General features: G+C 47.9%; 1 protein-coding gene across 1 annotated transcript in view; it reads right to left on the bottom strand.

The window, feature by feature from the left end:
• Positions 1–12,162, bottom strand: part of aven (apoptosis, caspase activation inhibitor) — a 99,608-nt gene extending 87,446 nt beyond the window's left edge. Inside the window, exon 1 of the mRNA XM_073040133.1 lies at positions 11,710–12,162. Coding sequence (XP_072896234.1) covers positions 11,710–11,922 — 213 coding nt within the window. The 5' untranslated portion in view covers positions 11,923–12,162. The remainder of the gene's footprint in view (positions 1–11,709) is intronic.
• Positions 12,163–18,058: the final 5,896 nt, after the last annotated feature.

The following is an 18,058-nucleotide window of genomic DNA, read 5'->3' on the forward strand; positions in this document are numbered from 1 at the left end:
CCTTACACAATTCAATATCCTTCTCCTTAGTTATAACTTATCCTAGAGACATTAAGGGGTACAAGCAGCAAATGCGAGCCCACCATGAATATTGCTTTACCAGGGCTAGGGCATCCGTAGGATTTGGCATAACCATGCAATAGGTTAGAGCAGGTCAGCTGGAGGTGACCTTTGGCAGTTATGCATGCTTCCCATCTTGAAGAGGCTGAAAAGGCCTAAATTTCACTGCTGCAAACTGGCATTCCTCAACGCAGGTAGGACTTACAATGCTTTGCAATTATCTACACAAAAGAGGGGCATGATTAAGGCAAAAGATATGAAATATTAGATGAGACAAATACTGTATAATAAAATAATCTGCTATTCAGTTCTTTGGAAATCCTGATGGTTCAGCATCTGGCTCATTAGGATCTTGGTTCCCATACTCCCTTTAGACACGTAGTCAGAGAGCAAGAAAACAGGCTCTTCAGGCCAAACAAGATCCCCAATAAAACTAGTCCCATATCCCTTTCCACGTACCTGTCCAAGTGTCTTTTAAATGTTGCTAATATACTTGACTCAATTACTTTCTCAAGCATCTTATTCCAAATGCGGATCACCCTCGCTGTGATAAAGTTGCCCCCTTGGGTTCCTATTAAATCTCTTCCCTCTCACAAACCTATGTCCTCAACATTATGATTTACAGTTTTTGACAAAGACTGTGTGCATTCACCCAACTACTGACTCTTGTGGTTTTATACACACATCAGGTTTCTATTCCTACAATGCCCTCAGAGGCCCTGTTTCCACTCACCCTTTAAACTCACTGGGGCCCTGTTTCCCATGCTCCTATTAAACACACTTTGTTTTCTCTTCCACATTCCCTTTAAGCTTATCTGGTTCACCAGGAAACTTTTTTATAGGGAAGAAGATCTAAAAAACTTTGAATTAAAAGGGTGCTGGTGTATTAATTGGTTTGATATCCAAGAGTCTGGAAAAGTGGCCAAACCAGCTCTACCAAAGACCCAAGGTTAAGGAATTATCAGAGTCTTACTGTAAAAGGGAAAGTATTACGGAGGTTTATCATCTTAGTCATCAGATTATTTATTTATTGACTTACAGTGTGGAACAGGCCCTCCCAGCCGTACCGCCCATCGATCTCCCAATTTAATCTGAACCTAATCCCGGGGCAATTTACAATGACCAATTAATCTACCAACCGGTACGGTGTTGGGCTATGGGAGGAAACAGGATACCTAGAGGAAACCTATGCAGTCATGGAGAGAATGTACAGACTCCCTACAGACAGTGGTGGGAATTGAACCCAGGACGCCTGCACTGTAAAGGGTTGTGCTAACCACTACACTACTGTACTGCCCTGCATGAAATATATCCAAGGCCATTAATAAAAACAAGGGGAAAATGTCAGATCCTCAACCATAACTTTTCAATCAGCCTGGCTAAAAAGTGGAGTTAGAAGATTGGAGGGCTACTGTGCCATGCTACTGTTTAAAAAGGAAGAAACAATTAACCAAATAATTACAGGAAAGTTAGCTAAATTTCCATGACAGGTTGGAATCTAAGGAAGAGGATAAACCAATTTTTGTAAAAAAAAACGAGAGAAATCAGAAATAGGTCAAATATTTTAAGGCAAGATTACGTATAACAATGGAATCTTGGGGGGGGGGGGGAAACAAGGAGGGACAGTGAGGGAAGTGTATTTGATGTGGCCTAACTGGATTTCCGCAAAGCTTTTGACAAGATTCCAATATGGCAGGCTAGTCAAAAAGAAAAGCCAGGGAGGGATCAAAGGCAGATTGGATCCAAACCTAGTCTAGTAATGAGAAGCAAAGGGTTGTGGTTGGTAGGTGATTCTGTAACTGCAAGATTGTTACCAGTGGTCCCTTACCACCTGCTTTTGGTAATACAATTAGGTCTAAATGTGGTGGACGTGATAAAGGACTTTGCACATGATGCAAAATTACCTGTGTGGTTGACCATGAGAAGGAAAGCTTTAAATAGCTGGAGAATACAGAAGTTCTGTTCAGTTGGGCAGAAAAGTGGAAAACAGAATTTAATCCAGAGTTTGGGGAAGGTGCAACAGGGCGAGGGAATATATAATATAGGTTAGACTATCTCTTAAATTACAGCTGACAGTTCTGATCATGGCATTACATGAAAAAAGTGAACTGGAGAGGTGCAGAAAACTACGGTACTATAAGAACATTGCCAGGAGTGAAGAACAGTAGCTATGGGGCAAATTGTTTTCCTTTGACATTTAATTGAAGGTATATAAAATCAGCTGGGGCTTAGATAGCAGAAAGATCTCACTTCCTTTGGCAGAGAATTAAAGAATGGAGCATGGATTTGAAGTAAATATAGAAGCTGAGTGTAAATAAGGAAATGCTATTTCTACCCAGTGAGTGGTAGGGATCTGGATCTCACTGCTTGAAAGATGGTAGAAGCAGAAAACTTCATCACAATTAAAACAGACGAGTGCTGGAAGGTAGGATTAGATCAGGCCTTCTCTGCTGACAAAATGCACCAAATTGCCTACCACCCTGTCATAGGTTCTCTTTCACTTGTGTGATTCAAACACGCATTTGATAATACGTGCCCACCTTCACCGCAGAAATTCAGTGCAATTTCCTCTGTAACGCCCTTAGTAATTAAGTTGCAGGATTTGAGCTTTGATTCAGAAAGTTTAATCAGATCAAGGTCGAGTTTTGTAATTTAACAATTGCTAACTGTTTGCCCAGAGATATATACAGCAGACTTGGCAGTTTTGGTAGACTTTCATGATAATCTGTCACACTGTATGTGGAATCTAAATAATAGATTTCTATCTAATGTGACGATGGATCTGTGGTTATATTAACGTAGAACAGTACAGGACTGCATGGGCCAGTTGAGCCATTAGGTCATGCTGATGTGTAACCTGGTTCGCATCAACCTGACCCTTTCTTCCTATATAGCATATATCCCTCATTTTTCTTTCATTCATGTGCCTATCTAAGAGTCTCTTAAATGTCCCTGGTATACCACCCTCAACCACCACTCTCCTTAACTTTCCTCCACTGACTTTAAAGAAGGCCCTCTGGTGTTAGTCATTGTTGCCCTGGGGAAAAGGCACTGGCTATTAACTCTATCTATGCCTCTTATAATCTTGCACACCTCTATCAAGTCACCTCTCATTCTCCATCACTCCAAAGATATAAGCCCTAGCTCGCTCAACCTTCCCTCATCAGACATTTTCTCCTGGTAAATTTCTCTGCACCTTCTCTAAAGTTTCAATATCCTTCCTATAATGGGGCAACCAGAACAGAACACAATACTCCAAGTGTGCATTGACCAAAACAGAGCTACAAATTACCTCACAGCTTTTGAACCCAATCCCCTGACTAATGAAGGCCAACACACCATATGCCTTCTTAACCAACCTATCAACTTGAGTGGCAACCTTGAGGAATGTTGGACTTGGGCCCCAAGATCCCTCTGTTCCTCCATACTACTAAAAACCCTGTCATTAATCCTGTACTCTAACTTCAAATTCAACCTTCTAAACTGTAGCACTTCACACTTTTCTGGATTGAACTCCATCTGCTTCTTATCAGTCCAGCTCTACATCCTGTCTATGTCCCTTTGTCACTTACAACCTTCTAGAGTAACCCCAAAACCACCAACCTCTGTGTCATCTACAAACTTACCAGCCCATCCTTCTACTAACTCATCCAAGTCATATATAAAAATTACTAAGAGTAAAGGTCCCAGAACAGATCATTATGGAACACCACTTTTCAATGACCCCCCAGGCAGATATGCTCCATCTACTACCACCTTCTGTATTCTGTGGGAATTCCAATTCCAAATATACACAGCCAGGTTTCCATGGATCTCACGCTCATGATTTTCTGCATGAACCTTGTCAACTGGCTTGCTAAAATCTATAGACACTGAGTGTCTATTTGTATTTTCTGTTGTTGTAGCCCATCCACAGTTCGACGTGCTGTGCATTGAGAGATGCTCTTCTGTACACCATTTTTGTAGTGTGTGGTTATTTGTGTTACTGTCACTTTCCTATCAGCTTAAACCAGTCTGCCCATTTTCCTCTGACCTCTCTCATTAACAAAGCATTTTTGGCCACAGAACTGCCACTCATTAGATTTTTTATCGCTTCTCACACTATTCTCTGTAAACTCTAGACTGTTATGTGTGAAAATCCCAGGAGATCAGCAGTATCTGAGATATTCAAATCACCCCGTCTGGCACCAACTCCATGGTAAAGCCAGTTAGATCACTTTTCTTCCCCATTCTAATGTACGGTCTGATCAACAACGGAACCTCTTGACCATGTCTGGATGTTTTTATGCATTGAGCTGTCACACGACTGGTTGATTAGATATTTGCATTAGTGAGCAGGTGTACAGGTGTACCTAATAAAATGGCCACTAAGTGTACATAATGTCCACAGTTCTACCTACATCAATTTGCTTTGTCACTTCCTCAGAAAAGTCAATCTGGTTTGTGAGGTACAATGCCATCCTGACTATCCCTAATCAGACAACACACACAAAATGCTGGTGGAACACAGCAGGCCAGACAGCATCTATAGGAGAAGCACTGTCGACGTTTCGGGCCGAGACCCTTCGTCAGGACTAACTGAAAGGAAAGGTACTAAGAGATTTGAAAGTAGTGGGGGGAGGGGGAAATGCAAAATGATAGGAGAAGACCGGAGGGGGTGGGATGAAGCTAAGAGCCCGAAAGGTGATTGGCGAAAGTGATACAGAGCTGGAGAAGGGAAAGGATCATGGGATGGGAGGCCTCGAGAGAAAGAAAGGGGGGGAGCACCAGAGGGAGATGGAGAACAGGCAGAGTGATGGGCAGATAGAGAGAATAAAACAAACAACTAAATATGTCAGGGATGGGGTAAGAAGGGGAGGAGGGGCATTAATGGAGTTAGAGAAGTCAACGTTCATGCCATCAGGTTGGAGGCTACCCAGCCGGTATATAAGGTGTTGTTCCTCCAACCTGAGTGTGGATTCATCTTGACAGTAGAGGAGGCCATGGATAGACATATCAGAATGGGAATGGGACATGGAATTAAAATGTGTGGCCACTGGGAGATCCTGCTTTCTCTGGTGGACCGAGTGTAGGTGTTCAGCGAAACAGTCTCCCAGTCTGCGTCGGGTCTCAACAATATATAAAAGGCCACACCGGGAGCACCGGACGCAGTATACCACACCAGCCAACTCACAGGAGAAGTGTCGCCTCACCTGGAAGGACTGTCTGGGGCCCTGAATGGTGGTGAGGGAGGAAGTGTAAGGGCAGGTATAGCACTTGTCGGAAATGAACCAGGTAAATTTGAGGGCAGGGTGAAAGTTGGAGGCAAAGTTAATGAAGTCAACGAGCTCAGCATGCGTGCAGGAGGCAGCGCCAATGCAGTCGTCAATGTAGCGAAGGAAAAGAGGGGGACGGATACCCGTATAGACTTGGAACATGGACTGTTCCACAAAGCCAACAAAAAGGCAGGCATGACTGGGACCCATGCGGGTGCCCATGGCTACACCCTTGGTTTGGAGGAAGTGGGAGGAGCCAAAGGAGAAATTATTGAGAGTAAGAACTAATTCCGCTAGACGAAGGAGAGTGGTGGTAGAGGGGAACTGGTTAGGTTTGGAATCCAAAAAGAAGTGAAGAGCTTTGAGACCGTCCTGGTGGGGGATGGAGGTATATAGGGACTGGACGTCCATGGTGAAGATAACGTGGTGGGGGCCAGGGAACTTAAAATCACTGAAAAAATTCAAAGCGTGAGAAGTGTCATGAACATAGGTGGGAAGAGATTGAACAAGGGGGGATAAAACAGTGTCAAGGTATGCAGAAATGAGTTTGGTGGGGCAGGAGCAAGCTGAGACAATAGGTCCACCTGGACAGGCAGGTTTGTGGATCTTGGGTAGGAGGTAGAAACGGGAAGTGAGGGGTGTGGGAACTATGAGGTTGGTGGCAGTGGATGGGATTTCCAGAGCTGACAAGGTTGGTGATGGTATAGGAGACAGTGGCCTGGTGCTCCTTAGTGGGGTCATGATCAAGGGGTAAATAAGAGGAGGTATCAGAGAGTTGTCACTGTGCCTTGGCAAGGTAGAGGTCAGTATGCCAGACAACATCAGCTCCCCCCTTATCAGCGGGTTTTATAGTGAGGTTGGGATTGGTGCGGAGGGAGCGGAGAGCAGAGCGTTCGGAAGGAGTGAGGTTGGAATTGGAACAGGGTGTGGTGAAGTCGAGACGGTTGATGTCCCATCGGCAATTAGCAATGAGAGTTTCAGAGCAGGCAGAAGACCAGAGCGGGGTGTCCACGAAGAGGAGGAGGGTTGAAGACGGGAGAAGGGGTCATCGGTGGGGGTAGGAGAGTCCTTGCCAAAGAAGTAAGCTCGAAGACAGAGCCGGCGGAAGAAGAGTTCACCTCGTTGAGGTGTGAGCGAAGGGGGGACAAAGATGAGGCCCTTACTGAGGACAGAGCGCTCTGCCTCAGAGAGCTGAAGGTCGGAGGGAATGGTAAGGACCCGGCACGGATGAGAGATGGGATCAGAGGGGGGAGGGAGGCTGGTAGTGTCAGTGGAGAGGGAAGGGTTGGGGTGAGAGGAAGATGGAGCCTCTGAGGGCCCAGGAGCTGACGATGGGATCTGAGGGAGAGGGGATTGCAGAATGGTGGTGGGGGAAGGGGAGACGGGAGTCACAATCACAGCATGTGAAGACCCGGCCTGGAGTTCAAGGCTGGAGTCGCAGTCTGTGGTTGCGCAATCGCTTTGAAGCTGTCCATGGTCGTTGGAACATGCACTGATGGTGCTGGAGTCCGGGTTTTCAATATGCCCTGATTATCCCTAATCAGACTATGTTCCTCTAAATGCTCATAAATCCTGTCCCTAAGAATCCTTTCCATTAGTTCTCTCAGTACTGACACTAGACTAACTGGTCTAAAATTCCTAGGATTTATCCCTATTTCCTTTCTTAAACAACATGTGCCATCTTCCACAATCCTCTAGTGCTACTCCTGTGGACAGTGAGGACACAAAGATCATTGACAACATTGTAGCAATCTCGTCCCTCACTTCCTATAGAAGCCTAGGGTAGATCATGCCTGGCACGGAGAACTTATCGGTCCTGATATTAAGCTAAACTATCAGTAAAATCTAGTGTATATTAGATTATCAAGTTTTTCAAAACTAATAAAAAATCTTTTCATGATTGGTGTAGTTTTCCATGGCAGTGTTCTGCCAGATTGCATGGCGGCATCCTAGGCCATTTCCACAGCACACTCAATGTAAAACAGCTTGCTGGTCAATTACTGGCCAACAATCATGAACTCCAGTGTTTCAGTTGCTGGAACCACTGTGTTGACCAAGGAACCTGCCTTATCTATGTAACTCCAAACACTGTGAAGTTCACTGAATTGTAAAAATGATGGTAAATTATTAAATTCGAACCAGGAACTAACAGACAAAAAAAATCCCATCTATAATTCTACTGAATTGCAATTAAAGCTAACACTTGAATTATTGGGAGATATAAGTAAACATCGATTGAAAAATTACTTGTGAGATAAAAATTAGTCATTTTTTAAATATTAATGATAAAAAGAATATTTCTTCCATAAGCAACAGTTGCCAGAAACATCGACTCATTTTCTTTAAAACTCTATGCATCAGTGTAGACTGGATTCTGGGCATCAATTAAATCATGTATTTCAAAATTATTTTCAAACAAATCTAATGATATGAATATTACGTTCTACATTAATTTCAACCTTTCTAAACATCTTCTGCCTCATCCCTCACACAATTTAAAGATTTACCTTGACCCTAGAGTTTGCAATTTGCAAACTCTATCTGAAGAGTAAATTAATGGATAGCTTCTATGGTTAATGATGAAAGGAAACTTAACTACTATATAGGAATAAGATTTATATCCTATACCAACAAAAAAAGTTTCATATACCTGTTCAGGTAGCATCTGAAGAAAGAGAAACATAGTTAACATTTGAGGTTGAAGACTACCACAGCCTGACAAATACAGAGCATTTCACGGGATGTCTTAGGAATAGTGGTAACTAGGGGGAATCAGAAACTAAATCACTCACTACAGGATATCTAAGCTTTGACCTGCTCATGTAGCCCCAACATTCATTCAGCTAGTCCAGTTAAGTTTCAGATCAATGATGACCCACTGCACCCACCGCCCAAATTACTAATAAAGACAGGACATGCATGCCTAAGGTAGATGGTTCATCTCTCTTAATGGAAATGATCACTGTCTGGCACTTTTGTGGCAGTCCATGCTAAATGTTATCCAGGTCTTGGTTCATGCAGGAATTGACCATTGTGCATCCCCTATTTTTGACCTTACGATGCAAACAAGGTCATTGATGAAGCAGATGATGATGACTGGGCCAAGGACACAGTCCTCCGGAAGTGCTGATGACTCATGATGAAACATGTGCTTGTGATGCTGCTGCAAGTAAGTTTGTCACTGCACCAGTGCCTACATGTATAAATACATACAACAATAAACTCAATTCAATATGACAATAAACTCATTGTCTCCGGCAATGATATTCTGGGCTGGGATGATTGACATCCAACAACCACAACCATTTTCCTTTGTGCCAGTACGTGCAACAACGGCAGCTCTATCAGGCTGCCTTGATGCCACACTCCATCAAGTACCTGCCCTGAAACTGCTGACTGAAAAACAATTGGGATTTCCTCAAGCCATAAATCTGCTTCCTAAATATATTTTGTATAACATAGAATAATGTGAAATGGTTTGTCTGTTTCTTGACAAGATATATAAATGTATTCATTTATCAGGGTGAATTGTACTGAGCTAGGAGATACAGATGAACCTTGAAGCCTAAACAATAACTTCCACTGATGTAATGCTTTTAAATAGCAAAAAATATCCCAGGGCACTCCTGAAGAACATTATCAAACAAAGTAGTAATTAAGCTGATAAAAGAACAAAGTTCTTAAGTTTGGTAGGAGGGAAGAATTTAAGGTCTAAGTACTGAAAACACAGCTGCCAAAGATAGTGCAATTAAGTTTGAAATGCATTTGAATTCAGGATTAGCGCAGAGAAAGCAAATCAGAAGATTAGAGTGCTCAGAAAGATTACAAAAAGATGGACAGATGAAACCACTGATGGGTATGAACAAGAGTTGAAACAATGCTTAACCAAGAGCATGTGGATAAACAGGCACAAGGTGATGGATAAATGGAATTTGCTGAGCATTTGAACATAGGCACTGTGCTTTGCATGATCTGACGTTAATGGAGAAGGAAAAAAAATAGGCCAAATAGAATTCTATTGAGATTGCCACAAGAAGGCAATGGCATGATTAAGTAGCTCAGCAGCAAAAACCAGCCTTTTTCTGTACATCCTTCAAAAGTGTGTCTTTTAATCCTCTGTACCAAGCTCAACACCACTCTGCAGAGCACTAAGTTTGTAAGGCACAATAGCTACTGATTACCATGATGTTGGTACCATACAGAGACCTGACGACAGAGACATTTGAATCCACATGGTGCCAATTTGTGGAGCAGGTGCTTCTGTGCCCCCATGTCCCGCAGTCCCAACACTCAAAGCTAAGTACCCCACTGACTTTAGACTTGATGCTATGCTGTGAACTTGGAATGAATCCCTGCATTTCATCGAATCTGAGCTTGGTGAATTGAAGAAAGGCTCCACCAAACAGATCAGAATGAGTGATCTGGTTACTCATCACCGAGATGTGGGAGCAGTCTACATGTTGGATGGCAAGGACATTAATGAGGGCCAAAAACACCCACTAATTATTGTTCCTTATTTTTTCCATTCCCCTGTATTAAATTTTATCTACTACATCTGAAAATTTTACCTTGCTCATCCAGGTACCGGGGTAGAGATACGTCACTACCAAAAGAGGTGTAAGGCGCTCCTTCCCTCCACTAGCCCGCAGGTCACCCTTGGGCAATTTTTGCACCTGCTTAGCCCACCCACCCCCAATCAGGGTCATGTGAAGCCATGGGAGTAGATGATGCTTATTACATATCCTGGTTATACAATCAATGACCCAGGCAGACAAACTCTGAAGAGTATTGGTAATAATTGGGATCACCTGTCATGTAAAGACACTACCCCGGGAGAAGGTAGTGGTAAACCACTTCTTTCATGAAAAGACCACGATCGCTTATTGATGCACCATCAATAACTCACTCTGAGACGTAAGAAGCGAGATATCGGCTTTTATTGACTGGGAGAATGAACAGCACTACATCCTGGAGAATGAGGCCGGGCTCAGGCCTCAATCGCCTTTATACAGGGGTCTGTGGGAGGAGCCACAGGAGCAGTCAGCAGAGGGGTCTGTGGGAGGAGCCACAGGAGCAGTCCAGACAGGTATATGTAGTTCACCACACTTATGTCATACAACACAGCAATATAACGAACGAGTGAACATCACACTGCTTATGTTTGATGCAGCCTGACACCCACTGCTCCCACACACTTTGATTTTAGCACTACACATGTCTATCCTTGAAATCTAGCTGCATCTGTTCTCTCAGGGAATCCTACAACATGGTAACAGGCCCTTTGGCCCAAATAGTCCATGCCAACTGAGATCCCTTTGCCCATATCCCTCAATCCTATCCATATACCTCTCCTAGTACCTTTTAAATGTTGTTAATGTACCCCACCCCCAAAAAAATTTCCTTAAGCAGCTCATTCCATATACTGGCCACTCTCTAAGTGAAAAATTTGCCCCTCAGGTTCCTCTGCCTTAAATCTCTCTGCCTCAGCTTAAATCTATGACCTCTAGCTCTCAGTTCCCTACCATGGGGGGAAAAATCTCATACAGCAATTTGCAACAGGCCTCAGTATCTTATTCAACCCATTTTTTAGTTGAAGTCAGGTCAAAAAGTGGCAAAAGGACATCAATGTGTAAACTAATAGATTTGGGGAGGTACAAAAAGGCAAAACAATGAACTGCAACACTTTGAGTGGTGTGCTGGAACAACAGGACCATAGTATGTGCCATAAATTCTTGAAGATCAGTCAGAGGGTGAAAAAGGCAAAGGGATTCCTTTCTTCATTACCAAAATCTTCTCTGGGGCAAATATGAGTGGGGTTTAAAAGGTAGCCTTGCCAATGAAGCTTTAATCCCTCAAAAAATCAATAAAAGTTTCAAACAGGGATATAAAATCAGGGAATCATACACAAGTTAACCCACATCTTGAGCACTGCACACCATTCAGTTATTACAGGAAACGTGTGATTGCACTGCAGAGATATTGAAAAGGGCCGAAAACTGCGAGGAAGGTTGAATTTCGACCTCGTTGTTGAATTTCTTTCCACTATCAGTCATATGATCAGATCATTCACAACAGTGCAACGAGTTTTGCGTTTGTGCAATACTAGGAGCAGAACCAGGTATAAATGTGTGGACCACGAGCGGGAAATTGAATGCACTAGGAAGGAAGAGGAAGGTGTGGAGAGATGGTGATTGTTTCGGGGGCAACTTGTACATCCAGCCAACCTCCTCCACCAGCCAGGTGCAAAGTCCGGAGGAAAGTGGCGGCAGTTCCGCCGTCCTGGGTGCAGGGCCTGGCTCGTGGCGGATGGGGTTAGAGAGCGAGCACCTGAGTCGAAGTCCGCTCACATTCAACCTGACACCTAACCCACCCCTCGAGTGGGCGCTCCTCCTACCTGCTGCTCTGGCGGCCGGGAGGCGAGGCCTCGGCCTCGGGGCGGCCGTGCCTCCCGGAAGTCGCGGCCCTGCGTCCGCCGCTCGGGCTCCGCTGGCTGCTGCTGTCGGTCCCCGGTCCCACGCGAACCTCGGCCGCGGCCTCTCCCTCCTCCCCGGCGACCGCGGCCTCGGCCTCGACTCCGGCTCCCAGTCCGTTGCGGCGCCTCGTCCATAGCCGAAGCGGGCGGCGAATAATATGTGCAGGCAGTGAATAGAGCAGAGAGAAAGTCACGGACAGGGAGAGGACCAGGAGCGGCGAAGGAGAGGGGTGCAGCCAGGCAACGAGAGAGGAGACACAGCAAGGGGCGGGCCGAGAGAGGGAAAAAAGTCACCGTGGAGCAAAAGATCACAGCCACAAAGTTACAGGCAGTGACGGGAAAATGAGAGAGGGAAAGAGTCAAAGACAGACACAGGCTGTGAGAGGGGAGCGCAGAGAGAGTCACAGGCTGTAAGGTGCAGAGAGAGAGAGAGAGAGTCACAGGCTGTGAGAGGAGCACAGAGAGAGTCACAGGCTGTAAGGTGCAGAGAGAGAGTCACAGGCTGTAAGGTGCAGAGAGAGAGTCACAGGCTGTGAGAGGAGCACAGAGAGAGTCACAGGCTGTAAGGTGCAGAGAGAGAGTCACGGACTGTGAGAGGAACACAGAGGAGAGTCACGGGCTGTGAGAGGAACACAGAGGAGAGTCACAGGCTGTAAGATGCAGAGAGAGAGAGTCACAGGCTGTAAGGTGCAGAGAGAGTCACGGGCTGTGAGGGGAGCACAGAGAGAGTCACGGGCTGTAAGGTGCAGAGAGAGAGAGTCACGGACTGTGAGAGGAACACAGGAGATTCACGGGCTGTGAGAGGAACACAGAGGAGAGTCACAGGCTGTAAGGTGCAGAGAGAGTCACAGGCTGTGAGAGGAGCACAGAGGAGAGTCACGGGCTGTAAGGTGCAGAGAGAGTCACGGGCTGTGAGGAGCACAGAGGAGAGTCACAGGCTGTAAGGTGCAGAGAGAGTCACGGGCTGTGAGGAGCACAGAGGAGAGTCACAGGCTGTAAGGTGCAGAGAGAGTCACGGGCTGTGAGGAGCACAGAGGAGAGTCACAGGCTGTAAGGTGCAGAGAGAGTCACGGGCTGTGAGAGGAGCACAGAGAGAGTCACAGGCTGTAAGGTGCAGAGAGAGTCACGGGCTGTAAGGTGCAGAGAGAGAGTCACGGGCTGTAAGGTGCAGAGAGAGAGTCACGGGCTGTAAGGTGCAGAGAGAGTCACGGGCTGTGAGAGGAGCACAGAGAGAGACACAGGCTGTAAGGTGCAGAGAGAGTCACGGGCTGTGAGAGGAGCACAGAGAGAGTCACAGGCTGTAAGGTGCAGAGAGAGTCACGGGCTGTGAGAGGAGCACAGAGAGAGTCACAGGCTGTAAGGTGCAGAGAGAGTCACGGGCTGTGAGAGGAGCACAGAGAGAGTCACAGGCTGTAAGGTGCAGAGAGAGTCACGGGCTGTGAGAGGAGCACAGAGAGAGTAACAGGCTGTAAGGTGCAGAGAGAGAGTCACAGGCTGTGAGAGGAGCACAGAGAGAGTCACAGGCTGTAAGGTGCAGAGAGAGAGTCACGGACTGTGAGAGGAACACAGAGGAGAGTCACGGGCTGTGAGAGGAACACAGAGGAGAGTCACAGGCTGTAAGGTGCAGAGAGAGTCACGGACTGTGAGAGGAACACAGAGGAGAGTCACGGGCTGTGAGAGGAACACAGAGGAGAGTCACAGGCTGTAAGGTGCAGAGAGAGAGTCACAGGCTGTAAGGTGCAGAGAGAGAGAGTCACAGGCTGTAAGGTGCAGAGAGAGTCACGGGCTGTGAGAGGAGCACAGAGGAGAGTCACGGGCTGTAAGGTGCAGAGAGAGTCACGGGCTGTGAGGAGCACAGAGGAGAGTCACAGGCTGTAAGGTGCAGAGAGAGTCACGGGCTGTGAGGAGCACAGAGGAGAGTCACAGGCTGTAAGGTGCAGAGAGAGTCACGGGCTGTGAGGAGCACAGAGGAGAGTCACAGGCTGTAAGGTGCAGAGAGAGTCACAGGCTGTAAGGTGCAGAGAGAGTCACAGGCTGTGAGAGGAACACAGAGGAGAGTCACGGGCTCTGAGAGGAACACAGAGGAGAGACACAGGCTGTAAGGTGCAGAGAGAGAGTCACAGGCTGTAAGGTGCAGAGAGAGAGAGTCACAGGCTGTAAGGTGCAGAGAGAGTCACGGGCTGTGAGGGGAGCACAGAGGAGAGTCACAGGCTGTGAGAGGAACACAGGAGAGTCACAGGCTGTAAGGTGCAGAGAGAGAGTCACAGGCTGTGACAGGAGCACAGAGGAGAGTCACGGGCTGTAAGGTGCAGAGAGAGTCACGGGCTGTGAGGAGCACAGAGGAGAGTCACAGGCTGTAAGGTGCAGAGAGAGTCACGGGCTGTGAGAGGAGCACAGAGAGAGTCACGGGCTGTGAGGAGCACAGAGGAGAGTCACAGGCTGTAAGGTGCAGAGAGAGTCACGGGCTGTGAGAGGAGCACAGAGGAGAGTCACAGGCTGTAAGGTGCAGAGAGAGTCACGGGCTGTGAGAGGAGCACAGAGAGAGTCACGGGCTGTGAGGAGCACAGAGGAGAGTCACAGGCTGTAAGGTGCAGAGAGAGTCACGGGCTGTGAGAGGAGCACAGAGAGAGTCACAGGCTGTAAGGTGCAGAGAGAGTCACGGGCTGTGAGAGGAGCACAGAGAGAGTCACAGGCTGTAAGGTGCAGAGAGAGTCACAGGCTGTAAGGTGCAGAGAGAGTCACGGGCTGTGAGAGGAGCACAGAGAGAGTCACAGGCTGTAAGGTGCAGAGAGAGTCACGGGCTGTGAGAAGAGCACAGAGAGAGTCACAGGCTGTAAGGTGCAGAGAGAGTCACGGGCTGTAAGGTGCAGAGAGAGTCACGGGCTGTAAGGTGCAGAGAGAGAGAGTCACGGGCTGTAAGGTGCAGAGGAGAGTCACAGGCTGTGACAGGTGCAGAGAGAGTCACAGGCTGTGACAGGTGCAGAGAGAGTCACGGGCTGTAAGGTGCAGAGAGAGTCACGGGCTGTGAGGAGCACAGAGGAGAGTCACAGGCTGTAAGGTGCAGAGAGAGAGTCACAGGCTGTAAGGTGCAGAGGAGAGTCACGGGCTGTGAGAGGGGAGCGCAGAGGAGAGTCACAGGCTGTGACAGGTGCACAGAGAGTCACGGGCTGTAAGGTGCAGAGAGAGAGAGAGAGTCACAGGCTGTAAGGTGCAGAGGAGAGTCACAGGCTGTGACAGGTGCACAGAGAGTCACGGGCTGTGAGAGGGGAGCGCAGAGGAGAGTCACGGGCTGTGAGAGGGGAGCGCAGAGGAGAGTCACAGGCTGTGAGGAGCAGGGAGAGAGTCACAGGCTGTGAGGAGCAGGGAGAGAGTCACAGGCTGTAAGGTGCAGAGAGAGTCACAGGCTGTGAGAGGAGCACAGAAGAGAGTCACAGGCTGTGAGGAGCACACAGAGTCACGGGCTGTAAGGTGCAGAGAGAGTCACAGGCTGTGAGAGGAGCACAGAAGAAAGTCACAGGCTGTGAGGAGCACACAGAGTCACGGGCTGTAAGGTGCAGAGAGAGAGAGTCACGGGCTGTGAGAGGGGAGCGCAGAGGAGAGTCACAGGCTGTGACAGGTGCAGAGAGAGTCACGGGCTGTGAGAGGGGAGTGCAGAGGAGAGTCACAGGCTGTGACAGATGCACAGAGAGTCACGGTCTGTGAGGAGCACAGAGAGAGTGACGGGCTGTGAGGGGAGCGCAGAGGAGAGTCACAGGCTGTAAGGAGCAGAGAGAGTCACGGGCTGTGACAAGTGCACAGAGAGAGTCACAGGCTGTGAGGAGCACGGAGAGAGTCACGGGCTGTGACAGGAGCACAGAGAGTCACGGGCTGTGAGAGGGGAGCACAGAGAGAGTCACAGGCTGTGAGAGGGAAGCGCAGAGGAGAGTCACAGGCTGTGAGGAGCACGGAGAGAGTCACGGGCTGTGACAGGAGCACAGAGAGTCACGGGCTGTGAGAGGGGAGCACAGAGAGAGTCACAGGCTGTGAGAGGGAAGCGCAGAGGAGAGTCACAGGCTGTGAGGAGCACGGAGAGAGTCACGGGCTGTGACAGGAGCACAGAGAGTCACGGGCTGTGAGAGGGGAGTGCAGAGGAGAGTCACAGGCTGTGACAGATGCACAGAGAGTCACGGTCTGTGAGGAGCACAGAGAGAGTGACGGGCTGTGAGGGGAGCGCAGAGGAGAGTCACAGGCTGTAAGGAGCAGAGAGAGTCACGGGCTGTGACAAGTGCACAGAGAGAGTCACAGGCTGTGAGGAGCACGGAGAGAGTCACGGGCTGTGACAGGAGCACAGAGAGTCACGGGCTGTGAGAGGGGAGCACAGAGAGAGTCACAGGCTGTGAGAGGGAAGCGCAGAGGAGAGTCACAGGCTGTGAGGAGCACGGAGAGAGTCACGGGCTGTGACAGGAGCACAGAGAGTCACGGGCTGTGAGAGGGGAGCACAGAGAGAGTCACAGGCTGTGAGAGGGAAGCGCAGAGGAGAGTCACAGGCTGTGAGGAGCACGGAGAGAGTCACGGGCTGTGACAGGAGCACAGAGAGTCACGGGCTGTGAGAGGGGAGCACAGAGAGAGTCACAGGCTGTGAGAGGGAAGCGCAGAGGAGAGTCACAGGCTGTGAGGAGCACGGAGAGAGTCACGGGCTGTGAGGAGCAGGGAGAGAGTCACAGGCTGTGAGGAGCACGGAGAGAGTCACGGGCTGTGACAGGAGCACAGAGAGTCACGGGCTGTGAGAGGGGAGCACAGAGGAGAGTCACAGGCTGTGAGGAGCACGGAGAGAGTCACGGGCTGTGAGCGGAGAATACAGAAAGAATCACAGGCTGTGAGGAGATCACAAAGAGAGAGAGCCAGACACCATTCCTAGTACCTGTGCCCAAAAACACTGGCAATTCGCCAAGTCTGTTGTGCCCGAAGTCTCAGACTGATTAACAACAGACTACATTTGTGATCTTAGAACTCAGATAATATAGCCACAGAGATAAAACTGGCATCTCTAAACATGCAGTGTGAAGAACATAGAAACATAGAAAATAGGTGCAGGAGTAGGCCCTTCGGCCCTTCGAGCCTGCACCGCCATTCAGTATGATCATGGCTGATCATCCAACTCAGAACCCTGTACCTGCTTTCTCTCCATACCCCCCGATCCCTTTAGCCACAAGGGCCATATCTAACTTCCTCTTAAATATAGCCAATGAACCGGCCTCAACTGTTTCCTGTGGCAGAGAATTCCACAGATTCACCACTCTCTGTGTGAAGAAGTTTTTCCTCATCTCTGTCCTAAAAGGCTTCCCCTTTATCCTTAAACTGTGACCCCTCGTTCTGGACTTCCCCAACATCGGAAACAATCTTCCTGCATCTAGGCTGTCCAATCCCTTTAGAATTTTATACGTTTCAATAAGATCCCCCCTCAATCTTCTAAATTCCAGTGAGTACAAGCCTGGAATATCCAGTCTTTCTTCATGTGAAAGTCCTGCCATCCCAGGAATCAATCTGGTGAACCTTCTTTGTACTCCCTCTATGGCAAGAATGTCTTTCCTCAGATTAGGGGACCAAAACTGCACACAATACTCTAGGTGCGGTCTCACCAAGGCCTTGTACAACCACAGTAGAACCTCCCTGCTCCTGTACTCAAATCCTTTTGCTATGAATGCCAACATACCATTTGCCTTTTTCACCGCCTGCTGCACCTGCATGCCCACCTTCAATGACTGGTGTACAATGACACCCAGGTCTCGTTGCACCTCCCCTTTTCCTAATCGGCCACCATTCAGATAATAATCTGTTTTCCTGTTCTTACAACCAAAGTGGATAACCTCACATTTATCCACATTAAATTGCATCTGCCATGAATTTGCCCACTCACCTAACCTATCCAAGTCACCCTGCATCCTCTTAGCATCCTCCTCACAGCTAACACCGCCGCCCAGCTTCGTGTCATCCGCAAACTTGGAGATGCTGCATTTAATTCCCTCGTCTAAATCATTAATATATATTGTAAACAACTGGGGTCCCAGCACTGAGCCTTGCGGTACCCCACTAGTCACTGCCTGCCATTCTGAAAAGGTCCCATTTACTCCCACTCTTTGCTTCCTGTCTGCCAAACAATTCTCTATCCACATCAATACCATACCCCCAATACCGTGTGCTTTAAGTTTGCACACTAATCTCCTGTGTGGGACCTTGTCAAAAGCCTTTTGAAAATCTAAATATACCACATCCACTGGCTCTCCCCTATCCA

This window comes from Hemitrygon akajei, chromosome 3, assembly GCF_048418815.1.
Source record: "Hemitrygon akajei chromosome 3, sHemAka1.3, whole genome shotgun sequence".
NCBI lineage: Eukaryota > Metazoa > Chordata > Chondrichthyes > Myliobatiformes > Dasyatidae > Hemitrygon > Hemitrygon akajei.